The following is a 22424-nucleotide window of genomic DNA, read 5'->3' as shown; positions in this document are numbered from 1 at the left end:
CTTGACTCTTCTGTGGGTTCACCACCCATCCTCTCCCCCAAACATGTTCCAGCAGAATCTGCAGTGTCCTGAGCAGAGACAAGTCTTCCTCTGTTAATACTCTATCATCGGGACTTCCCTGGTGGTCCAGAGGATAAGAATCTGCCTGCCAAAAAAAAAAAAAAAGAATCTGCCTGCCAATGCAGGGGACATGGGTTCGATCCCTAGTCTGGGAAGATCCCACATGCCTTGGGGCAACTAAGCCCATGCACCACAACTACTGAGCCTTCGAACTGCAATGAGAGAAAGCTGTATGCAGCAATGAAGACCTAGCGCAGTCAAAAATTTTAAAAATAAGTAATAAAAAGATAGTCTATCACTAATGTAATGAGCCCATTTTACTAATGTAGGGAAGGAGAACAGGAGCAGATCTTGGGCTACCTAAGACGTGCAGTGAGGCTGTGCAGGCAGCCTTGGGCAGCACTGGAAAGGTGCACTATTGCCCCTCCCATGTAAAATCAAATTGATTTTGAGACTCAGTGGCCAGGGCTCTACTGGACCTCTTGCGTGAAGGCCTTTTATCAGTATATGCCTTTATGCACTTCGTGGGCTCCTGTTACTTGCAGCCAAAAGCAACTTTCTGATACAGACGTTAACCTCAAGGTTGGTTTTATAAGCTTCTTGGAAATTATGTTACTTGCACATGCTTTTGCTACATCAGCAACTTTGATTTATGCATCTAGGGTTTTTCTGTCTTCTCTATCTTCCGATGAAATTAATTGATCTTAGATGGGGCAGTCATATGTTGCAGTCATTCTAAGAAATCTCTGTGGCTTTATGTGAGAGGCCATTATACTTTGTTTGAAAATGACACAACAGCTTTGATAAAATTATGGTACTACTATGGTGGATGGCTGTCCAGTAGTCAAGACTCGGAGCTTCCAATTCAAGGGGTGCAGGTTCGATCCCTGGTCAGGGAACTAAGATCCCACATGCCACTCAGGCAAAAAATAAAATTAGTAATAAATAAAACTAATTCATGGTTGCTTAAAAAAATCCTTTAAAAATTATGGTATGACTGGACAAAGTTTCATAATGGACAACAACCTAGGAACAAATAGATACCTGATCCAAGAAAATCCAATTTTCAAATGGTATATTTCCTAGACACATTTTAATTTCTCAGCTCACAATCACTCAACCCAGCGTTCATACGTGTCTATAGTAATATGAAGTGCAATCTCGCTCAGTACTGACTTTGATGACATTGTTCTAGTTGCACCAATTCTCTTTTATTTTTTAATTACAATATTTATCCCTTGATGAATAATTTTTGAGCCATCAATCCCTTTTTGTGATTTGGGCATATAACACAACACAATGGAAACCGTGAAAATTGCACATATAATGAAGGGAAACAATAACACACACAGGAAAATTATATGAAAATAGCACCATTGCCTGAATGTTAAACTACTGTCTTTGGAGCCCAGGGACAAGCTTTAGGAGCACAATTATAAGGATATGGCAGGATTTCTGTGAAAGTCACTGGGATCAAATGTGTGAGATGCATGGGTTTAAAATTGTTTCTTGTCTTTTTTTCCCCCTCTAAAACAGTATTTAGGAAACCTTTGGAGGTCTGTGGAGCAAATTTTGAAAAACAACACTCTAAACCCCAATTCTCATAAGGTCTAAATTGGAGCCCAGCTTAATGAATTTCATCATAACTGGTCCTTCTGGAGACCCCCCAACTTCCAAATTCAAAAGGGTTTGGGACCCTATGGTGGATGGGGTGATAATTTGGGGTGGAGGTGAAGGAACGGATTCCCCTCAAATCACATGGTTAAGTGCCTCCCCTTCTGTTTTTCTAATTAAAACATCCACGTGGCCCGAGCACCTTCATGGAGGCAGCAGTAGGAGCTGTCCAGTGAATGGCCCGCTGTGCGTTGACTCCCAGCTCGGCACCAGGCACCACATTGACCGTTATGCTGAGACAGGTGGCATTATAATAAGAATGACCTTATTTAGGGGCAGCAGGTGCCTGAGAGAGGACTTCAAAGTGCTCTCCAGTCACCAACCATATGCAAATGATGTCATCTTCAATACATCCCGGGGTTTGTAAGAAGCATCCGTGTATTGCTTCACAAGCTGGGGAGTTCAGAAGTTATACTGTAAGTAAGGGGGAACCTCTGAGGATGGATGAGGATGCGTGGCAGGTTTAGTACTGTATTTTAGGAAGATCATCGGTGGTTAGTGGAGGAACAGAGACTGGAGCCTGAGGCTTCTGTCCATGGATTTCTAGGTAGAAATTCCAAGTCAAGTCCTCAGGTTGCACAGCAAGGATCCTGTCCTGGGATTTCCAGTTGGAGCCTTGACAAGACCAATGCCCCCTCCCAGGCAAGGTGATTTGTGCAAACACACTGCATCCTCTCAAGGACAGAAAGCAGCTGATCCCAGCTCCCCTCACTTGGAATGCTTCCCCATCAGGCCTGACTGGGGTGAGAGTAACCAGGCTAGGGAATCGCTCAGGGGAGAGCAGGTTCAAAGGAGAATAGGAGGTAGTTGCTTATCGGGCAAAAGTGAGAAGGCCAGGGACCCTCTCAGATGAGACAGTAGGACAATGGGAGGCAGTATCTTATTGGGCAGCTTGGGGGTTTCCTGTCTCGTTTTCTGGGACAGTCTGTTGGTTTGCTCCTTCCATCATTTCCTTGTACTGACGTTTGAAGAAACCAACCTGTTAGGGAGGAAGGAGAGAAAAAATCAGGAAGTCCAGTGGATGAGAAGAAAAGAGATGATGGAGAGGATCAGTGATCATCATTTCTGGAACCCTATGTTCCAGCACTATACTAAGAACTTTAAATAAACAGTGTCACTTAGACTCTGCCACAGTTCTGTGAGCTGGGCAGAACCACCTTCAGAATGAGAAACTAAGACCCATCATGGGCCAAACACATGCCAATGGCCAAGGAAAGAATCAGTGGTGGCATCAACATCAAATCCAGGGCTTTCACGTTCTAATTTGCCTTCCAGGGAAACATGTAAAGAGGTGAAGAAGAGCAGAAAAGAAATGGAGACAGATTAGAGGAGGCTTGAGAATCAGACAGAAAGACATGGAGTCCACTGGGGACAAGTGATGTAACAGGTGGCTTCCCTGCTGGCTCAGCAGTAAAGAATCCACCAGCAATGCAGGAGACATGGGTTCGATCCCTGGGTTAGGAAGATCCCCTGGGAGAAAAACATGGCAACCCACTCTAGTATTCTTGCCTGGAAAATCCCGTGGACAGAGGAACCTGGTGAGCTGCAGTCCATGGGGTCGCAAAAGAGTCAAACACGACTTAGCGACTAAACAACAACAGATGTCACAGGTGGGAAGGGATCTCTTTAGGAAGAATTGGAGTCACAGGCTTGACTCCACGGTGAGCTCTTTCTTACACTATAGAAAGAGTGGGATCAAATGCTGGCGGTCTCAGGAGTGGGATAAAAACACTCACCTTGTACAGTAGGGCTGTGATGAGGGCCAGGAGCAGCAGTCCTCCCAGAGAGCTGCCCACAATGAGGGGGATGGGGTTGTAGACCTCATACTTCTCCAGCACCAGCTCCGTCTGGAGTAGAGATGACCCCATCAGAAAGGCTCAGGACTCCTGCTGTCCCAGACTCCTCCCAGGTCCCCTTGAACTTCCTCCCCTCCTTCATCAGGCTCTGCTCCAAGGGGTGGGATACAGAAGGACTCATGGGCTTAGGAACAACTGTCCTGCCTGGGGCTCTCCATCCATCCTGCCTCTCTCCAGGATTGCAAGCCCCCAACTCAGCATCACGGTTTTAGCATCAGGAACTGTCCGACCAGCCCGGCCCCTCCCTACCACATGGTCACTACCTGAGCTCTCAAAAATGTCTCCTGTCCTGGAAGCTGAGAATACACGAGTCTGTTGAAGGTGATTTCAGCCACGCTCACGACCAGCACCTTCTTCTGCTGTGTCTGCAAAAGAGAAGAGGAGAGCTGGGAACTAGCTGTAGTTGGATGGGCAGGAGGGCTCGGGGATAGAGAAACGCCCTGGCTTGAGGTAGGCACAGACACATCAGGCTCCACATGAGTCTGGGAAAGGACTCTGCTCTTAGAATTACACACCTGGCTGACCCAGCGGAAGCTGAGGTTGCCCTTCAGGATGAAGTCAAGTTCCTCCTGGATGCCAAAGGAGGGGATGTCACAGCGGAACCTTAGGCAGACAGCGATGGAGCAGTCCTAGAGACAGAGAAGTGGCATCATGCTAGGGAAAGATGGGTTTGAAGGTAGAAGGCAGCGTTCAACTGTCTGATCTGAGAGGAGCTGCCACATTGGAGCTCAAGCAGGCTGTTCAGCAGACATCCATCTGATATAATACGTATTCCTGAATCAAATCCCTCTGAAGTCTGGCTTCCAGTGGGGGACCGCCCAGGGCCCTCTCACCAGGACAGGCTTCTTCTTAAAGTGGGTCAGGAAATCAGACTCTGTGGGCGCTGTTCTCTCTGAAGAGCACTGAATGGAGGGGTTCTAGGAAAAAGGCACAGGGAGAAAGCATGTGAGGGGTCATCAGGGACTCACGAAGACCAAGGAGTCCAGGTAGGGCTTCCCTGGTGGCTCAGTGGTAAAGGATCCGCCTGCCAATGAGGGAGATGCAGGTTCGATCCCTGCATCGGGAAAGATCCCCTGGAGGAGGAAATGGCAACCCACTCCAGGATTCTTGCCTGGAAAATCCCACAGACAGGGGAGCCTGGTGGGCTACAGTCTATGGGGTTGCAGAAGAGTTGGACACAACTGAGCCATTAAAGAACAACCAAAAAACCACAGGGAGTCCAGGGAGAGGGCATTAATGGAGGACCCATAGAGCCTTTTGAGTACCTGGGGGTTGAGGACCTCTATGTCCTTCCACACGGGCACCTGGTTCAGCTCCATGGGCACTGAGATGTCGATGCTGACAGGCAGCTCCCTCTGCCCCAGGTTGTTCACCTGCATGGAGGTCGGTGAGGGCCAAGATCATGCCGAACCCCCTGCCCTCTTGGATCTCTGGCTCCTGGGCCCCCCGCCCCAGGCCATGTTCCCAAGTCACCACGCGTGCCTGGTATCTGTGCTGGGCCTCCCTGCTGCCCTCCTCCTGTGAGGCCGAGAAGTTGAGGTACTTGGTGGATTGTTCGTGGCTGCAGGGAGAGGAGGCAGGGGCGGATGAGAAGTTCCGTTAGGGCCTCCTGAGGAGACTTGGGGTGGGAGCATGACAGGACGGGTGATCAGAGGGCCCCTGGGCTGGTTGGGAGTGACTTAGGGTAAGGGGATGGTTCAGGGAGCTGGGCTGGGCTGCAGGCTAGGTGCAGGCTTCCTGCAGAGGCTGTCCAGGGAGGAGACCGCCAGGGCAGCCAGGCAGGGGGGTGGGGTCACAGGGACTGCTGAGAGCTCTGTCTGACCCGGGGGGAGGGGGCCAGGGCCTGCCCTCTCTGTGCCTGGGTCTTCCTTTAGGGCCTCTGTGGACTCGGAGGAGGCCAGATGGGCGGGTGGGACCGGATGAAGGTGTAGGGAGATTCAGGCTGATGCTGCTGATGAATGTCTACTGGACCCACCCTTTCTGGCTCCCTGGGGTCTTCCCTGGGGCCCTTCTCTCCTGTTTCCTCAGTATTTCTTTCTTTCTTCCTTCCTTTCTCCCTCCCTCCCCGCCTCTCTCTCTTTCTTCCTTTCTGCTTGTGAGCTCTTAGTTCCTTGACCAGGGATCAAACCTATGAAACCTCAGACTCTTAGCCACAGGACCACCAGAGAATTCCCTCCTCAGCTTTTCTGGGCCTGGGGTTTGGAGGTGGGGGTGGGCCCAACACAGACTGTCCACTGGGTATCGCTGTAACCACACCTCGAGGCTGCCCTCGGTCCCCAGCCTGGCTCCTCACCAGGGGGCTGCTCTCACTTCCGTGCCCCCTCCCCTGCCCCACTCCACTCCTTGCATACCTGCCCTTCACCTGCACCACAGAATTTCGAACCCCCACTCCTACTCTGAAGTGTCATCCTTCTCTAAGAAGGGCCCCTCCAAAACACCCCAGCTTGTCCTGGGGCCTCTATTAAATGTGGGCTATAATGATAATAACATCATAATTATTGTTATCAATAGCCACAAAAAGCACTTGATTGATTAGTAAGTGCTGCTAGTGGTGTCATCTACTTATTGAAAGGGTAGTAATAAAACTTAAATTTGAGGGACTTCCCTGTTAAGAATCCATCTTCCAATGCAGGGGACACAGGGAAGTAAGATCCCATATGCCATGGGGCCACTAAGCCCGTGAGCTGCAACTAGAGAAAGCCTGAGCACTGCAATGAAGACCCAGCACGGTCAAAACAAAACAAACTTAAACTCGGCAGAGGTTCAGCTCCTACAGAGAGAGAATTCCCTGCACCCCACAGTGTAATGGGCGAGGACCTATTGGAGGTCGTGGTGTGGCACCTGCTGATCACGGTGTAGACGGCATACTTCACGGGGAGCTCCAGCTGGAAGGCGGTCTTGCTTGTCTTGGGGCTGTTATTCTCACTGGAAAAAGAGGAGGATCCCAGCTGGGAAGTTCCCCAGGGGAGGAGACTGAGAGGGAAGGGGCGCTGCTCTGGGCCTGGCCCAGCTCACCTGCTCACATTGGCGGCAAGAAGCAGCTTGTCTCCCAGGGTGGCCGTGGGGGAGACGTGAAAGGTGACCGTGAAGGTGACCTGGGGAGGAGGCAGAAATGGGAGGAGGTCACCGAGGAGTGGGACCGCGTCGGGGCCGGGGAGGAGGAGTGGGCAGAAGCGAGGCTGACCTGGGCGCCCTCACGGAAGATGAGGTGGTTGACGCTACAGCGGGTGCTTCGGGTGCCCTGGGTCCCGGCGGGGGCGCTGTCACAGGTCAGGCGCAGGGAACGCGACTGCAGATGGCTCTGGGGAAGCACAGATGAACCAAGGCAGGTGAGAACTTGTTAGTGTCCCAACAAAACTCTATACAGAAATGACAGTTACCTGCAATTTACCTTAAGGTTATGTTTTGTTTTGTTTTAAATTTTTGGGCTTCCCTGGTGGTCCAGTGGTTGAGAATCTGCCTTGCAATGCAGGGGACACGGGTTTGATCCCTGGTCCTGGAAGATTCCATATGCCTTGGGGCAACTAAGCCCATGTAATACTGAGTCTGTGCTCTGGAGCCCAGGAGCCACAACTACTGGGGCCCTGGGGCCCTAGATCCCATGCTCCACAAGAGAAGCCACCGTAAGGAGAAGCCCAAGCACCTCAACTAGAGAGTAGCCCCCAATCACCATAACAAGAGAAAAGCCCTCCCACAGCAACGAAGACCCAGCACAGCCAAAAATAAAGAAATTGGTGTGACTTAAAAAAATTTTTTTAATCTTTAAACACTATCTGATCAAACTTCCTCCTGAGGTAGAAATCCCAGATATATTGTTAATAGCATTTCCCTTTTTTTTAATTCACAGTTCTTTTTAAAAGATTTATATTATGAAAATTTCAAATCTACTCAAAAGTGGAAAGACAAGATAAATCCACCCCATATCCCCATCACTCAGATTAAATTACCAACATTTTTCTACTCTGTTTTGTTCACCTGTTTTCCACTTTTTCTCCCCTGAATTATTTAAAGCACATTCCTAATATCACATACTTTCGATCTAGAAAGACTTCAGTGAATACCAGCAACAGATAAGGGTATTTTTTAACATAAGCACAAGACTCAACAAAATTAACAATAACTCCTTAAGATCAGCTGATATCCAAGTCATGTTAAGTCATTCTAAGTTGTGTCCAAAAAGGTGAATATTATAGCTCATTTTTAGAAGCAGTATCGGGTACTTCCCTGGTGGTCCAACGATTGTGACTCTACACTCCCAATGCAGAGGGCCTGGATTCAATCTCTGATCAGGGAAGTAGAGCCCATATGCCACTACTGAGAGTTCCCATGCGTCAAGGAAGAGATCCCACATGCCACAAATAAGACCCAGCGTAGCCAAGTAAATAAATATTTTCAAAAAGTAAATAAAAGCCGTATCCAAAAAAGATCCACACTGGCATCTAGTTGGTGTGTCTAGAAGTACCTCCAGTGATAGTGTGTTCACCCTCATAGGGCAGCTGGCATTTGTCAATCCTAGACAAACATTCCTAGAAATACATTCATCATGTATTTCTTCATGCATTGATCAAAGTAAGCCTCCATTGGGAAGACTGGCTTAAGGGACACGTGGGAGAACAACCAAACATAAAATGTGGACCTAGCTTAAATGCTGGTTCAAATAAACCATTTAAAAGGATATATTTGAGACAATTAAGGAAATTTGATTATGGTCTAAACACCAAGAAATTATTCATTTCATTGGGTGTGATCATGACTATGGGGTCATGTAAGACAGTTCTACTGTCCAGAACAGTGAAACAGGAAGATGTATGATGACAGGGTATCTGGGATTGGTTTTAAAATATTTAAACCAAGAGAGGGTGAAAACAGATGAAACAATGTAACAAAATGCTGATGATCGTTGAATCTGGGCAATAATTTAGGAGGAGGTTTGTTGAACCACTCTCCTCTTTTGTAAATGTTTAACACAATTTTTCATAATAAAATGTTTGTTAAAAATCTCTCTTTGACTCCCTGTGGTCCTGGTTCTGTCTTCTAGAACAGGGATTGCCATATGGCAGCCCAGCACCAATTTGTATACATAAAATTTTATTGGAACACAGCCATGCTCATTCATACACATATTGTCAATGGCTGCTTTCACTTTACATCAGCAAGAATGAGGACATTGTGGGGCCCACAAAACTGAAATATCTACTCTCTGCCCTTTATGGATAAAGTATGCCAAGCTCTAATCTACAGTAACCAATAAATCCAACTCATCTTCCACAGGACAGTATTTTACTTAATTTTTTCTTTTCTATTTTATTTTCTGAGTCACAAGGCTTTTGGAATCTTAGTTTTCCTCAACCAGGGATTGAACTTGGGCCATGGCAGTGAAAACCCTGGGTTCTAACCACTGAACCACCAGGGAATTCCCCAGAAAGAGTGTTTTAAAATATTTGAAGGCTGAGTTATGTTCTCCTTTAAAAGAGAAATAGTTATACTATGTGTAATATAAAGAAATAGAAGGCAGGGTCCCCGCGCTTCTCACATTAGCATCGTCCTGGGAACTAATTCCTGACTGTCATTCTTAAAATGCCAAGCTCAGAGCTGAACACAGAATGAGTTGAGGCATGTCACAGCAAACACAGCCACATCCATCTAACCATGATCAGTCCAGCTCTCTTGGCTTTCAAGAATGCTAAACAGTAGAAGACCTGCCTGAGCATTGAACCCAACACAGGAGTCTCTGCTGGCCCCCTGCCATCAGCCTTTCCTTTCCCAGAGGGGACAGTACCTGGCCCCCAGTCACACGTCGGTAAGACAACCCTGGAGGGTAGAAGAAGGTGACTGCGGTTCCATAGGAGTCCTCGCCATCATTCCACACTCTCACTTTCAGGTTTAGCTCCAGGTTACTACCCACGATCAGGGTCTTCAAGCTAGCATTGGGGCAGAGGAGAGAAGGTGATTCTGTGACCAAGGCTGAAAATGGGGTGGGGATGAAATACAGAGTTGGGAAGTCGGGGGAGAGACAGGGACAGTGTATCTGGGTCCAGAGCCCTGGGTAGAGATGTTAAGAAGAGCCAGGAACAGGAGCCCTGGGTTCCAGGAGAGGGCCTGGGGAACTAGAGTAGGTCTAAGGGGCTGGACGCTCACTCTGAGACCCCAAAGGAGATGCTGAGGTCATCCTGGCAGACGTGATCCGCGCCACAGTTCTTCTCAAAGGGGAGCTGAGAGGGAAGGCAAAGCAGGGTTTTCCCTCAAGATCTAGAGTCCACCCCCTCCAACCCCTCTGGAAAAGGCCAACCCCAGGACTCACAGAGGTTGTGAAGTATCTCTGGGCGTCCACTGCCAACATAGGCTGGAGGTTTCTTAGGCTAGAGATGGGCTTGCCCACCAGGGAGAAGTTGAGACGCAAGATGATGGGGGTCACCGAGTCCTCCACACAGTCCTGGGGGATGGATACAGGAGGAAGCAAGAAACGCACCCTCGCAGCCACCAGCTGGGTCCCATCTCCTCATTCGTAAAATGCAGTAACAATGGTACCAACCCACAGCCCCTCGTAAACACTCATCACTAGGATCTGCATGTGGAACCACTGCTGTGGTTGTCCTTCATCTTGAGTATCCTTCCCCCAGCCTCCCACGGGCTCCCTCACTCTACTCAGGGTCTCCCCAGACTGTTCCCCATAGCCCCCTGAAACCCTCTCTGTTCTCTCTTCAGCTTTATCTCTCTTTCTTCACTATTATCTATTATCTAGGAATATTATCGACATCTATTATCTAGGAATTTGATTCGCTTCTGATCTTCCCCCATAGCTCCCTCTGGTCACGATCATTTTGTCCACTGCTGGCTCCCTAGTGTCGAGGACAGGACCTGTCTCAGAGGAGTGGCTGGATAAAAGAATCCCAGCCCAATGCCCCATGGCTCTCCAAAGCAGCCTTAGGCTTCTACCTGAAATCCAGCCGTGTAGCCTGCAGCTGATGCAGCCAACCTCATCCATCCTTCACTCCCTTAGTCATTCAGCTAACCTGTGTTAAGCCCCTCCTGCTTTCCACTTGCCGTTTGGGGGTGGAGCCAAGGCAAGGACCAGAACACATTCCTGCGTCCCTACCCAGCCACCACCCCCTACCAGCCTCAGGGTCGCCTCCCTCCCCAGGACTCCTCACCGGAAGGAGCAACCTCACAGCCTCACAGTGCTGCTTCAGCCCCAGCTCTCGAACACGGGTCAGATTCCGAGTCCCCGTTTCTTGGAAGATGGCACGAGAACTCAGGCGGCCGGGGTCAAGGGTTAGGTCAAAGGTCACAACGCTTTGGAGGTTAACTGTAGGGGAAAGTGGGGGATGGAAAAGGCTGAGAGAGAAAGAGGACCTCCCCAAGTGGGCAAGGGCAAGGGAAGAGACAGAAGCCCTGGGCTTGGGGACTCCCAGGGTCACGTTATCTTGGGTCAGGGGGCAAACGACTCACCCAGCTGGTTCTTGGAACTTTGGGAAACTTGGAGGCAGACAATGGCCTTGCCCAGATCATGCGGAAAGGTCACCAGCTGCTGACACTCATACACAGACCTAGCGATCTCTGCAGGTGTGATGTGAATGTTCGCCCACATCCTGAGCACAGGTCTGGTCCTGTGGGTAGAACACTGATCTGAGAACAAGCCTCTGGTTCCGGGAGGACAACCTGGGAGGGTGGTTAGAGAGGCTGGTGTCCTCGCAGGCCTGGGACCACCCAGTGGGTATGTGTCCTTACCTGAGCAGCAGTGCGTGCCCCTGGGCCCCCACAGCCACGTCTGCCAGTCCATCCTGGGTGAGGTCCTGACCCCCGCTCAGCGACTGCCCGAAATACTGGAGGCTGGGGGAGAGCTGGGCGCCTGTGACCCGCTGGCCAGAGAGGGAGCGGCAAATCAGGTTGTTGTTATTATTTAGTCACTCAGTCGTGTCTGACTCTTTTGCGACCTGGTGCTATAGCCCACCAGGCTCCTCTGTCCATGGGATTTCCCAGGCATGAAGAGTGGAATGGGTTGCCATTTCCTTCTCCAGGGGATCTTCCTGACCCGGGGATCCAGCTCGCCTCTCCTGAATTAGCAGGTGAGTTCTTCACCACTGAGCCACCAGGGAAACCCAAGTCAGGTTGAGGGTGAGATAAATAAGTTGAACAGAAGCAACAAGAGGAACAGGGAAGAGGGGATGAGGGAGACAGAATGGAGGGGTGAGCCGTAAAAAAAAAGACAACTCCAAGAAGTACCTAAAAAAAGGAAGTGGGAGTAAAGAAATAGTGACTAGAGACAAAAGATTTCTAGGACATAAATGAAGAAGTAGAGCTGGAAAGACTGGGCTGGTGACCTGACTTTCATTCATTCACTTGGCTAGTTCATCTCAGGTTCCTATTCTGGCTCCTTCACTTATGAGCCATGAGATCTTAAGCCAGGGGTCAGTCTTTCTCTACCTCAGTTTCCTTATCCCTCATCTAGGATGATAACACCTCAGAGCACTAAATAAGCTAACTCATGGAGTTCTTAGAACAGCACTTGGCATACGGTCACTACTCAGTAACTTACCATGATGAGTATCAGGGCTAGAAGGGTCCCTTAGCAGTCACCCCCATGTCCCTCATTCTCCTCTACCTCTTGCCCCTGACAACCAATAATCCACTTTCTGACTTCGTGGATTTACCTATTCTGGGCATTTCATGTAAACAGAATCACACAATATGTGGTCCTTTGATGGATCCAGCTTCTTTCACTAAGCATGTTTTCAGGGTTCATCCATGTTGTAGCATGTTGTAGCATGTTGTGTTGACACATGTAGCATGCGTCAGTGTTTCATTCTTTTCATGGCTGAATAATATGCCACTGTGTGGGTATACCACATTTTCTTTATCTGTTCATGAGTAGATGGGCATTTTGATTATTTCCCCCTTTTGGTTGTTACATATAACACTAAAATAAACAATCATGTGTAACTTTTTTGTGTACGGACCTGTTTTTAATTCTCTTGAGTGGAACTTCCGGGTCACCCAGTAACTCTAGTTTAACCTTTTGAAGAGCTGTTTTCCAAAGTAGCTGCATCATTCTACATTCCCACTTATAGTGGTTTAGTATGCCACATACTTTCACATCCTCATCAACACTTGTTATCATCTGTCTTTCTGATTCTAGCCATCCTAATAGGTGTGAACATGGAACAACAGACTGGTTCCAAATAGGAAAAGGAGTACGTCAAGGCTGTATATTGTCACCCTGCTTATTTAACTTCTATGCAGAGTACATCATGAGAAATGCTTGGGCTGGAAGAAACACAAGCTGGAATCAAGATTGCTGGGAGAAATATCAATAACCTCAGATATGCAGATGACACCACCCTTATGGCAGAAAGTGAAGAGGAACTCAAAAGTCTCTTGATGAAAGTGAAAGTGGAGAGTGAAAAAGTTGGCTTAAAGCTCAACGTTCAGAAAACGAAGATCATAGCATCTGGTCCCATCACTTCATGGGAAATAGATGGGGAAACAGTGGAAACAGTGTCAGACTTTATTTTTGGGGGCTCCAAAATCACTGCAGATGGTGACTGCAGCCATGAAATTAAAAGACGCTTACTCCTTGGAAGGAAAGTTATGACCAACCTAGATAGCATATTGAAAAGCAGAGACATTACTCTGCCAACAAAGGTCCGTCTAGTCAAGGCTATGGTTTTTCCTGCGGTCATGTATGGATGTGAGAGTTGGACTGTGAAGAAGGCTGAGCACCGAAGAATTGATGCCTTGAACTGTGGTGTTGGAGAAGACTCTTGAGAGTCCCTTGGACTGCAAGGAGATCCAACCAGTCCATTCTGGAGATCAGCCCTGGGATTTCTTTTGAAGGAATGATGCTAAAGCTGAAACTCCAGTACTTTGGCCACCTCATGCGAAGAGTTGACTCATTGGAAAAGAGTCTGATGCTGGGAGGGGTTGGGGCAGGAGGAGAAGGGGACGACAGAGGATGAGATGGCTGGATGGCATCACTGACTCGATGGACGTGAGTCTGAGTGAACTCCGGGAGTTGGTGATGGACAGGGAGGCCTAGCGTGCTGCGATTCACGGGGTCGCAAAGAGTCCGACACGACTGAGTGACTGAACTGAACTGATGTCTCATTGTGGTTTTGACTTCCTGATGACTGACAACTAATGATGCTGAACATCTTCTTACGTGCGAATTGATCCTTTGTATATCACCTTTGAAGAAAAGTCTTTTCAGATCTTTTGCTTATTTTTTAATTGAGACTTCCTTAACTTTTTCCCTCCCTTCTCAGCCTGCCCCACCCAATGAAGGGCTCCTGCCTATGGGTAATCGGCAGGATTACTGACGGCAGGAGACAATAAAGTCATGACATCCAGGGAGATGAAGGGGTAGGTGGACAGGCAGACTGAGGCTCCCAGAACTAAACCGATTGGCAAAGCGAGCCAGATAGAGGTGGAGCTCCCGGTCAGAGACAAGAGGTTGGAACCTCCCTCACCACGATTCTTGATCCACTATAAACCTTGCACAGGTCACGGCACTTCTCTTCTCCATGCCCCAGATTTCATCTTTAAAATGTCTTTGCTAATGCCTGGCCTGTGTATGGGGTAAAACTGCTAGGGGATTGCAAGACTTGGGTGGAGAAAGTATCAAGTCACCATACAAAGTAATGTTAGTCGCTCAGTCATGTCCAACTCTTTGTGACCCAGTGGACTGTAGCCCACCAGGCTCCTCTGTCCATGGGATTCTCCAGGAAAGAGTACTGGAGTGGGTTGCCTTTCCCTTCTCCAGGGGATCTTCCCGACCCAGGGATCAAACCCAGGTCTCTTGCATTGCAGGAAGATTCTTTACCATCTGAGCCACCAAGAATCCGTCTATACGAATTAAAGAATTACCAATGTTTCCATTTTGGAAGCTCCACAGATTTTGCTTGACGCCTACTAGGTGCCCAGTTCTAGGCAAAAGAGGTAAGATGAGGGAAAGAAGAATTATCCAGGTGGCAGTGTCAAAGACAGGAAGCTGCCAGGAGGAGGTTTGTGGCAAAAGGGATTGTGACCAAGCCTCACCTGGCTGTGGGAGGGGCTGATGCCCAGTTCTGAGGTTCCATGGAACAGGTAGACAGCACCCTGGTTCTCCTGCTCTCCCGGGGCCCCAATGGCCACATCCACCAGCCTGTCCCCATTCACATCCCCTAGCGCTGTCAGGGCTGCCCCAAAGCGGCCCCAGGGGTGGCCCGGCTCCCCTCGCAGAACAGCATCACACTGCCACTTAGCTCTCTGCAGAACAAAAACAGTGTCAGGTCCCACCCCAGGCGACCCCCTCCATCCCACAGCCAGACCCCACCCAGCCTGGGTCTCATCACTACTCACCCCCCGGGGAAAGGGGCACACGGACACCTGGCCCCCCTGGGTCTGCTCGTAGAAATGAGGGGCCCCAATGAGGACCAGGTCAGAGCTACTATCTCCATTCACATCCACAGAGCAGAGGGAGGCCCCGAAGTAAGAGCCGATCTGGAAGGCAGAGTTGGGAGTCATCCTGTCTGTCCTCTGCCAGGGGCACGCCCTGGGCTGAGTCCCACCTCTCCCCAGACACCAACACCTCCCCCAGAGGCCCTGCACCCGCTTCCTCTCCTCCTTCTCTGCCCCTGAAGACCCCCTCCACACTCAACCTGGGTCCCTGTGACTTCAGCCTGTGGCCTCCATTGCCTGGACACCTGGGTGAAGAGGACCACCTTCCCGGTGTGCTGATGGCGGGGCGCCCCCAGGATCAGGCTCTGTGCCCCTCTCCAAAGGGCCAGCTCTGTGGAGTAACCTGAAGGGGCCAGGGTCAGCACCGAGGCTTCCCCACCCCCGTCCCCTCATCCCCCACCCCCGGGCCCCTGTCCTTCCCAGGCAGCCCATCTCCTGCCCAGCCCCCAACCGCAGCCTTGTCTCACCCAGATACGAGTCCCTCATGTCCACGTGCTCCTGGGACATGTTGATGAAGGTGGGGTTCTTATTTGGGGGGTACAGGAAGGCACCTCCAGACCAGCTGAAGCTCCCCACAGCCCCCAAAACTGGTCCATCCTGGAAGGAAAGGATTCCAGGGTGAGCAGGTGGGAAAAAGACAGCCTATTCTGAAGAAATGCCTGCCGCCCACTCATCAGATACCCACTCTTGCCTTCCCTCCTCTGTCTCTGCCTAACCCTACATCAATGGGCTGAAAGGGGCCCCACTTACAGGCATGAACACAGCACTGAAGCCCTCCTGAGACATCTCCAGTTCGAAGGAACTACTGCTTATGGTCTGTGTACCTGGGGAAAGGTATGACACCTAGGTTCTATGGGGGAAAGACAAGCTTTGCTAGGTTCAGGGAGAATCTCAGCTTTAAGAGGATCTCATGTGTGTGCTATGTGCTAGATTGCTTCAGTTGTGTCCGACGCTACGTGACCCCATGGACTGTAGCCTGCCAGGCTCCTCTGTGCACGGGATTCTCCAGATAAGTATAGTGGAGTGGGTTGCCATGCCCTCCTCCAGGGGATCTTCTTGACCCAGGGATCAAACCCACGTATTCTGTGGCTCCTGCATTGCAGGTGGATTCTTTACCACTGAGCCACTGAGGAAGCCCAGGAGGATCTCATGTTGGAGACTAAATACCCAAAGGGAGGAACTGGCCCATGACAAAGGAGTCCATGTTCTAGAAGAAAAAGGATTTATAGGTGAGGGCTTCTGAAACAAGTAGTTCCATCTCTGACTTACCCTCAATGGCAAAAATCTTCTCTTTCAGTTGTTTCTGAATGTCTCGCAAAGCATCAAAGTTCTCCACTTGAAATACATGCTCTTCAGAGGGTGTGGAGGCAATGTCGATTAATTCTTTCAAGGACTTTTTGTATCGAAATGCTGATCCCACCTGTCCCCAGCAAAGACCAACTCAGTGAAAATAATCCAAACTATAACATGCCTGCTGGATGCTGGGCTCCTCCAGTAACCCTGCCAGGTTAATATAATTACAGCCAGCGAACAGGCAAGAAAAATGAGGCTCAGACAGCATGGAGGAGTTTAAGGAAAAGGATGAGAGTCCTCCAGGCTGGGACAAAGTTTTCATCCTGAAGGCAGAAGAAGCTAAGAGAGCTGGGGGGTTCTGTCCTTGAAAGGGAAGGTGCCTTAAGAGGACTTGAGAGGAGGAGGTAGAGTAAGGGCATCCCCCCATCCTACCCCAATTGCATATCGGATGATGCCGGCGGCCTCAGCCCGGGGAATGACATCCTCGTAACCCAGGTTTTCTGTTTTCTCCCCATCAGTGATGACGATGAGGATTTTGGAGGCATCTTTTCGGGCCCCGTAGGCGGCACTGAACAGCTTATCTCTGTCAGAGAAGATGAAGGTCCAGAGGCCAGTGAAATGAGCCGCTGCTTGGCCCCTGATGCCTTTGTGAGAACGAGGGGATGCTCTGTCCCACCCGGAGGCCCCTGGCTTGGTCAGGAGACCACAGCCTGAATTTCAGTGCCCACCTCCCTTCCGCACCGAGACAGATGGGGCCGTGAAGGAAGACTCAAATGCTTGAGGGGAGGACCTGGGAGGAGTCAGGACTCACGTGACAAATAGGATGGCTGAGGCCGTGAACGTCCACTGTCGCAGCTGCCGAACGGAATTCAGGAGGCTTAGTGGGTCTGAGCTGGTAGCGAAGTCTTTGAAAGCGAAGTGCACCGTGAACGTGCTGGAGAACTGCACCAGGGAGAACTGGGAGAACCAAGCAGCGCTGAGGGTCAGGCCGAGGCAACGCCACCTCGAGGCTCCTCCCACAAGCCTCCCCCGGGGCGGGGCGGGGCTACACCCCGGCCTTCCCGCCCTCGAGGGCACACCTGGGAGCTGGGACGCTGGAACTGGCTCATCACGGCCTTCACGAAGTTCAACATTTTGTTAAAATCTCTGGAAGAGATGCTGCCTGAGCCGTCGATCAGAAAGGCGATGTCCTGATCCTGCCTTGGGCACTCTAGGGGAGGAGATGGCACCAGTCCCCAGAGGGACACTCACAAAGCCCGGGTCTCCTGGCCACAAGACGAGGAGTTTCCCTCCCAGGAGCTGCCCTGACTCCTGCCTAGAACAGGATCCCTTGGTCTCCCAAAGTCTCTAAAGAGGCCACATCTGTGATTCAGCTGCTCACACCTGGTTGATTAAAAAGTGACAATTCGTCCAGTCCAGATGGTGAGAGGCTGGGGCCCCTCCTTCTACCTCGACTGTCCGTGTCCCGCCCCCTGGCCTTTCTCCACCTTCTCTCCCACCGTCCCCACTGTCCAGCAATAACAGGACACTGCTCCAGCCCCTGTCTCGGGGTCAGCACCAAACTACTTTTGTTAAATATTTAAACAAAATCCATCCTCAGAAGAGACAGCTCGGGGACTTCCCTGGTGGACCAGTGGTTAAGAATCTGCCTGCCAATACAGGAGACATGGTTAGATCCCTGGTCCTGGAAGATCCCACATGCTGGGGGGCAACTAAGCCTGCACACCGCAGTTACTGAAGCCGGTGCATCCTAGAGCCCGTGATCCACAACAAGAGAAGCCACCGAAACTGAAAAGCCTATGCTGCTAAGTCACTTCAGTCGTGTCCGACTCTGTGCGACCCCACAGACGGCAGCCCACCAGGCTCCCCCGTCCCTGGGATTCTCCAGGCAAGAACACTGAAGTGGGTTGCCATTTCCTTCTCCAATGCATGAAAGTGAAAAGTGAAAGTGAAGTCGCTCAGTCGTGTCCGACTCTTAGCGACCCCATGGACTGCAGCCCACCAGGCTCCTCCGTCCATGGGATTTTCCAGGCAAGAGTACTGGAGTGGGGTGCCATAAAAACCTATACACTACAGCAAAGAGTAGCACAACCCTCCGCGCCCCCGGCCACGCCCCCACCCTCCCCGCCGCTACGCCCCCGCCCGCCACAACTAGAGAAAGTTCTTGAGCAGACCCAGGGCAGACAAAAATAACATAAATACCAAATCAATATTTTTTTTTTTTAAAAAGAAGAGGGAGTCCCGCTTGACTTGGCTCTCTGATGGAGATTCCTGTCTAGCCCCTAGCTTCCCCCTTCTGCCTCTGAGGCTTCCCAGCAGAAATAAGGGTGTCCTGGTGGAAGCCCAGGGGCCTAGGAGGTGCTGGGAGGGGCACCCCAGTCAAAGCCCCGGATGTCAGTCTCCCCAAGGGCTTGGGTGTGAATGTGGAACCAGGAAGGGACCTTGGTCTGCCCCAGGTGGGGTCTGAGAAGCTTACTGTTTCACCTCCTCATCCCCCATCCCCATCAGCACAGGGGAAGCCGGGTCCTCAACCTGTACTCACACACACACGTGTACATACACACATATACCACACACACACACATCACACACACAAACACACATACAACATACACAAATACACATACACACTCAGGCACATACATACCAACACACACATACACAACATGCACAAACACATATATACATACATCGTACACATGCAAACATACATACAACATGCACAAACACATATACACATACACACTCATACACATACATATCAACACACACAAACATATACAACATGCACAAACACATACACACACTCATACACATACACAAACACACAGGCAAGTGTACACACAACATGCAAAAATACACGTAAACATCACACACATACATATACATACACACAGACGAATAAACATACATACAACACACACAAATACATATATACATTACATACACACATACAAACACGCACATACGCACAACATACACACAAACACGCATAAATATATATATATATCACTCTCATGCACATACATATACATACACACACGTACACATTTACACACACACACAAACACACACACACATACATGCACACTGCTCAGACTGCCTGTATCCTCATCACCTTTCCCAGCCTGCTGCACAAATCAATTGGTTATATACCACAGGGTACAATGGGTGAAAATAAATGTCCTTCACTCTAAAAATTGTAGCAGCTGGCATAAACTGAGCCCTCGCCACTGAGGCACTGAGCTGAACCCTGGCCGTGCACCATCTATGTTAGTCACAGTGTCGGGTGTGCTATTATTCCCATCAAACAGACGAGGGCATTGAAGCTCAGAGAGAGAAAGGCCCTAGAAAGACCCTGCACTGGCATAGTGATGAGGCAAGTGTAAAAGCAGGTGGTGGCCTCTCCAGGCATGTTTGGAATCACTGTGCCCTCCAGCGAAATTTTTTTTTATGGATCCCTCTGGTTTATCCACTCTGGTAAGAGTGTTCCTTGCCCCACGGCAAGCCCCTGTCAGATGCGTGTAGGTTCCTCAAAGGACTCAGTGGCCCCAAACACTCACCCTGCAGGGCAGCCGGGATCCTCTTGACCTGCCGAAACGGGGAGGCCAGCAGGAAGCAGGTCCCGGTCAAGTGCATGTTCTCCCGGCATGCGTGGTGCACGGTGGGGCCACAGGCCTGGGGACAGAGGGGCTTGGTGGGAAGGGTTGTCTGTCACACCCTCCCGTCCAAGCACCCCCACCCTCCACGAGACCCCCAGCACCAGAGCCGTAGATCCCCATGCATTCTCTCAGGATGCTCCTGTGACCCAGGGCAACTCACCAGCAGTTGAAAGGGGTTGGTGGTGGCTGCCATGGACAGGCCCAGGGACATGTTCACAGCCTCTGGAGGCACTGAGGGCACAGATGTATGCATGGTCACCTTCAGGTCAGAGGAGGCAGGGGGCACCTCAACTCTAGGAGATGAGGCAGTCTGACAGGTGAAGGGAGCTTTTGGTCTTGATGGAGCTATGGGGGCGCAGGGGTGGGATGGGAGGGAAGACTGTGGGAGAGTCAGGAGGCCTGTCTGAGGCTCAGGGTCTGCAGACAGAGCTGAAGCCAGGGATTGAGTCTCCTGTGTTCCCCACAGACCCACAGAGCATGGGAGCCTGAACCTGGGTGCCAGCCACGGGCAGCCACTCACCCTGCAGGGGGATGGCCTCACACTTCCCCGTGCCGTAGTCACAGGAGTAGAGGCCGCCTGTTTGATTGGCAGCCTTTACCTCCCGGGGGGCTCCAACCACCAGCCTGGGGGGAGAAAAGAGCACGGCAGCTAAGATCATGGATGCTGGAGCCAGACTGCCACTTGGCCAGTTTGCTTTCCCTCTCTAAGCCTCAGTTTCCTCATCTGTAAAGTGGAGATTCATAACAATCTAAAGTCCACATGAGAGAGATTTTGGTTTCTTTCATTCTCTAGTATATGTCTGGCTCCTGAGACATACAGTAATAGATGCTCAATAAACATTTGTTGAGTGGTGGCTTCCTACATCATATGGTTGTGGTGAGGATGAAATCAGTGCCCATCCAAAGGTGCCTGGCACTTAGTGATTGCTCGATAAAAAATGAAGTTAGCTGTGGTCATTGACGTCACAAGATGGCCCTTCTTCAGTCCAGTTCTTCATAGCCTTAGGGGAAATTGCCATGGCAGACAGAGGAGAGTTTGTGAATAAGGGAAGGATGTGGGGAGAGACCAGCCCTGTGCAGGGAAGGAGTTGATGAAAGCCAAAGACACCACAGTGTCCTCACCATTGGGCATACTGGACCACACTGTGTCCAAACCCAGGGCTGTCCACACGGAAGGTTGTCGGTTGCTCTGTGTCCAAGTTGAAGCAGAGAGAGGACACCGGGGCTGGGAAGGAAGGCGAGGAGACAAGCTTTGAGGAAGGGTCTCCCACCTCCTCCATCTTCTTTGCTCCCAGGCTGCCTCCCCCTACTACCCCTCCAGGCATAATGCCCCAGCATCTCCTGGGCTTCTGGACCCCCAGCCTCAGGCCTCTCTCAGCCCTGTTTGCCTCCTTCAGATGGTCCAGAGATAGCTGTTCCTCCACTAGTCTGCTACCAAGTTTCATTTCTCCATTGCCACAGAGCAACGCCCAAATAGACCTCTTTCCCCATACCTCCCTCAGGGCTCCCATGAAGGAGAATTCAGGAAAACTTGGGGCCGAACAGATGCAGCAGACAGAGTACATGATTGACTTCTTCTGCCTACTTGAGACACCTCTGCATTGTCCAGGCAACTGGCCTCTCTTCCAGCATTTTCTCTCGAACACCCCTAAAATTGATTCAGCATCCTCTCAACCTCCACAAACCCCAGATCCTCAACCTGGTATAACTCCAGATCCCTCCCCTAAAGCCTGAGTTCGAAAAGTCATTCTTGGCTCTCTCTCTAGCTTGACCCCCATCCTCTCCTCCCCACCATGACCCTCGGCTTACCCATCAACAGGAAGAGAAAAACCCGGGTCCTGGTCATGACAAGAAGGTCAGATGTGGGCATCAGAGCACTTGAGCCCCAAAGGGAAGAGCTGGACCAAGATGCCAAGGAAGCCAGTGAGCAGAGAGAAGCTCAGGAGGCCAGATGCAGGGAGGGAAGTTGTCAGCATGACTCAGAGGTGGGGGTGGAGAATACAACTGAAATAAGCAGAGAAAGGGGCAGGCAGCCTACAAACACTGTGTCCAGGAGTCTTTCTAAGCAGAGATGATATGACTCGCTTCTCTTGTCTCTGCAACCTAGGCTGGGGTGGATGCAAATCTCCTGCCCTACCCCACCTCTCCCACGTTCTCTTATTGTACAGAAGAAAGTTTCCCCCTGACCTTGAAATGTCAATGAACCAGGGGATGGGAAAGGGTAGATGCCAGGGTGTCTTCAGACCCCTAAGAGAGGCTCTGGGAAGAATCTTCCACTCTGGACCTCTGGACCCTAGGAGGAAGGCAGAGTGGGTATTTGTTCATCACTTATTCAACAAATCTAATTTGAGGCTGATTGTGTAAGCCATCTCTCAGCAGGATGGGAAAACACAAACCACAAGGCCCCAGCTTTGGTGTCAGTGGAGAAGGCAAACATGTAAAC

At 50.4% G+C, this 22424-nt stretch overlaps 1 protein-coding gene across 2 annotated transcripts; it reads right to left on the bottom strand.

Annotated features, from left to right (window-relative positions):
• Positions 1 to 1246: 1246 nt before the first annotated feature.
• On the bottom strand, positions 1247 to 22159 carry ITGAX (integrin subunit alpha X). 2 transcript variants are annotated; one of them, XM_061401758.1, is made up of 30 exons: positions 21791 to 22159; positions 21475 to 21629; positions 21104 to 21206; positions 20142 to 20212; positions 19883 to 19997; positions 17399 to 17529; positions 17131 to 17276; positions 16752 to 16902; positions 16296 to 16446; positions 15777 to 15850; positions 15494 to 15623; positions 15227 to 15369; positions 14928 to 15068; positions 14625 to 14834; positions 11319 to 11449; positions 11040 to 11197; positions 10742 to 10896; positions 9892 to 10023; positions 9729 to 9802; positions 9370 to 9511; positions 6775 to 6891; positions 6606 to 6685; positions 6432 to 6515; positions 5073 to 5151; positions 4856 to 4963; positions 4424 to 4507; positions 4106 to 4219; positions 3854 to 3955; positions 3471 to 3581; positions 1247 to 2713 (listed from the first exon to the last, which is right to left on the bottom strand). In XM_061401758.1, exons 1-30 carry the CDS (start codon positions 21849 to 21851, stop codon positions 2615 to 2617), a joined length of 3552 nt encoding a protein of 1183 aa, XP_061257742.1. In that variant the 5' UTR covers positions 21852 to 22159; the 3' UTR covers positions 1247 to 2614. The 2 variants fall into 2 exon arrangements, with proteins under 2 accessions (XP_061257742.1, XP_061257743.1); XM_061401759.1 differs by lacking the exon at positions 21475 to 21629 and adding an exon at positions 20502 to 20605 and having other exon boundaries at positions 21791 to 22156.
• Between the last annotated feature and the right edge of the window lie 265 nt (positions 22160 to 22424).

The sequence above is a fragment of the Bos javanicus genome, chromosome 25, assembly GCF_032452875.1.
Source record: "Bos javanicus breed banteng chromosome 25, ARS-OSU_banteng_1.0, whole genome shotgun sequence".
NCBI lineage: Eukaryota > Metazoa > Chordata > Mammalia > Artiodactyla > Bovidae > Bos > Bos javanicus.
This window is presented reverse-complemented; position numbering and strand designations above follow the sequence as displayed.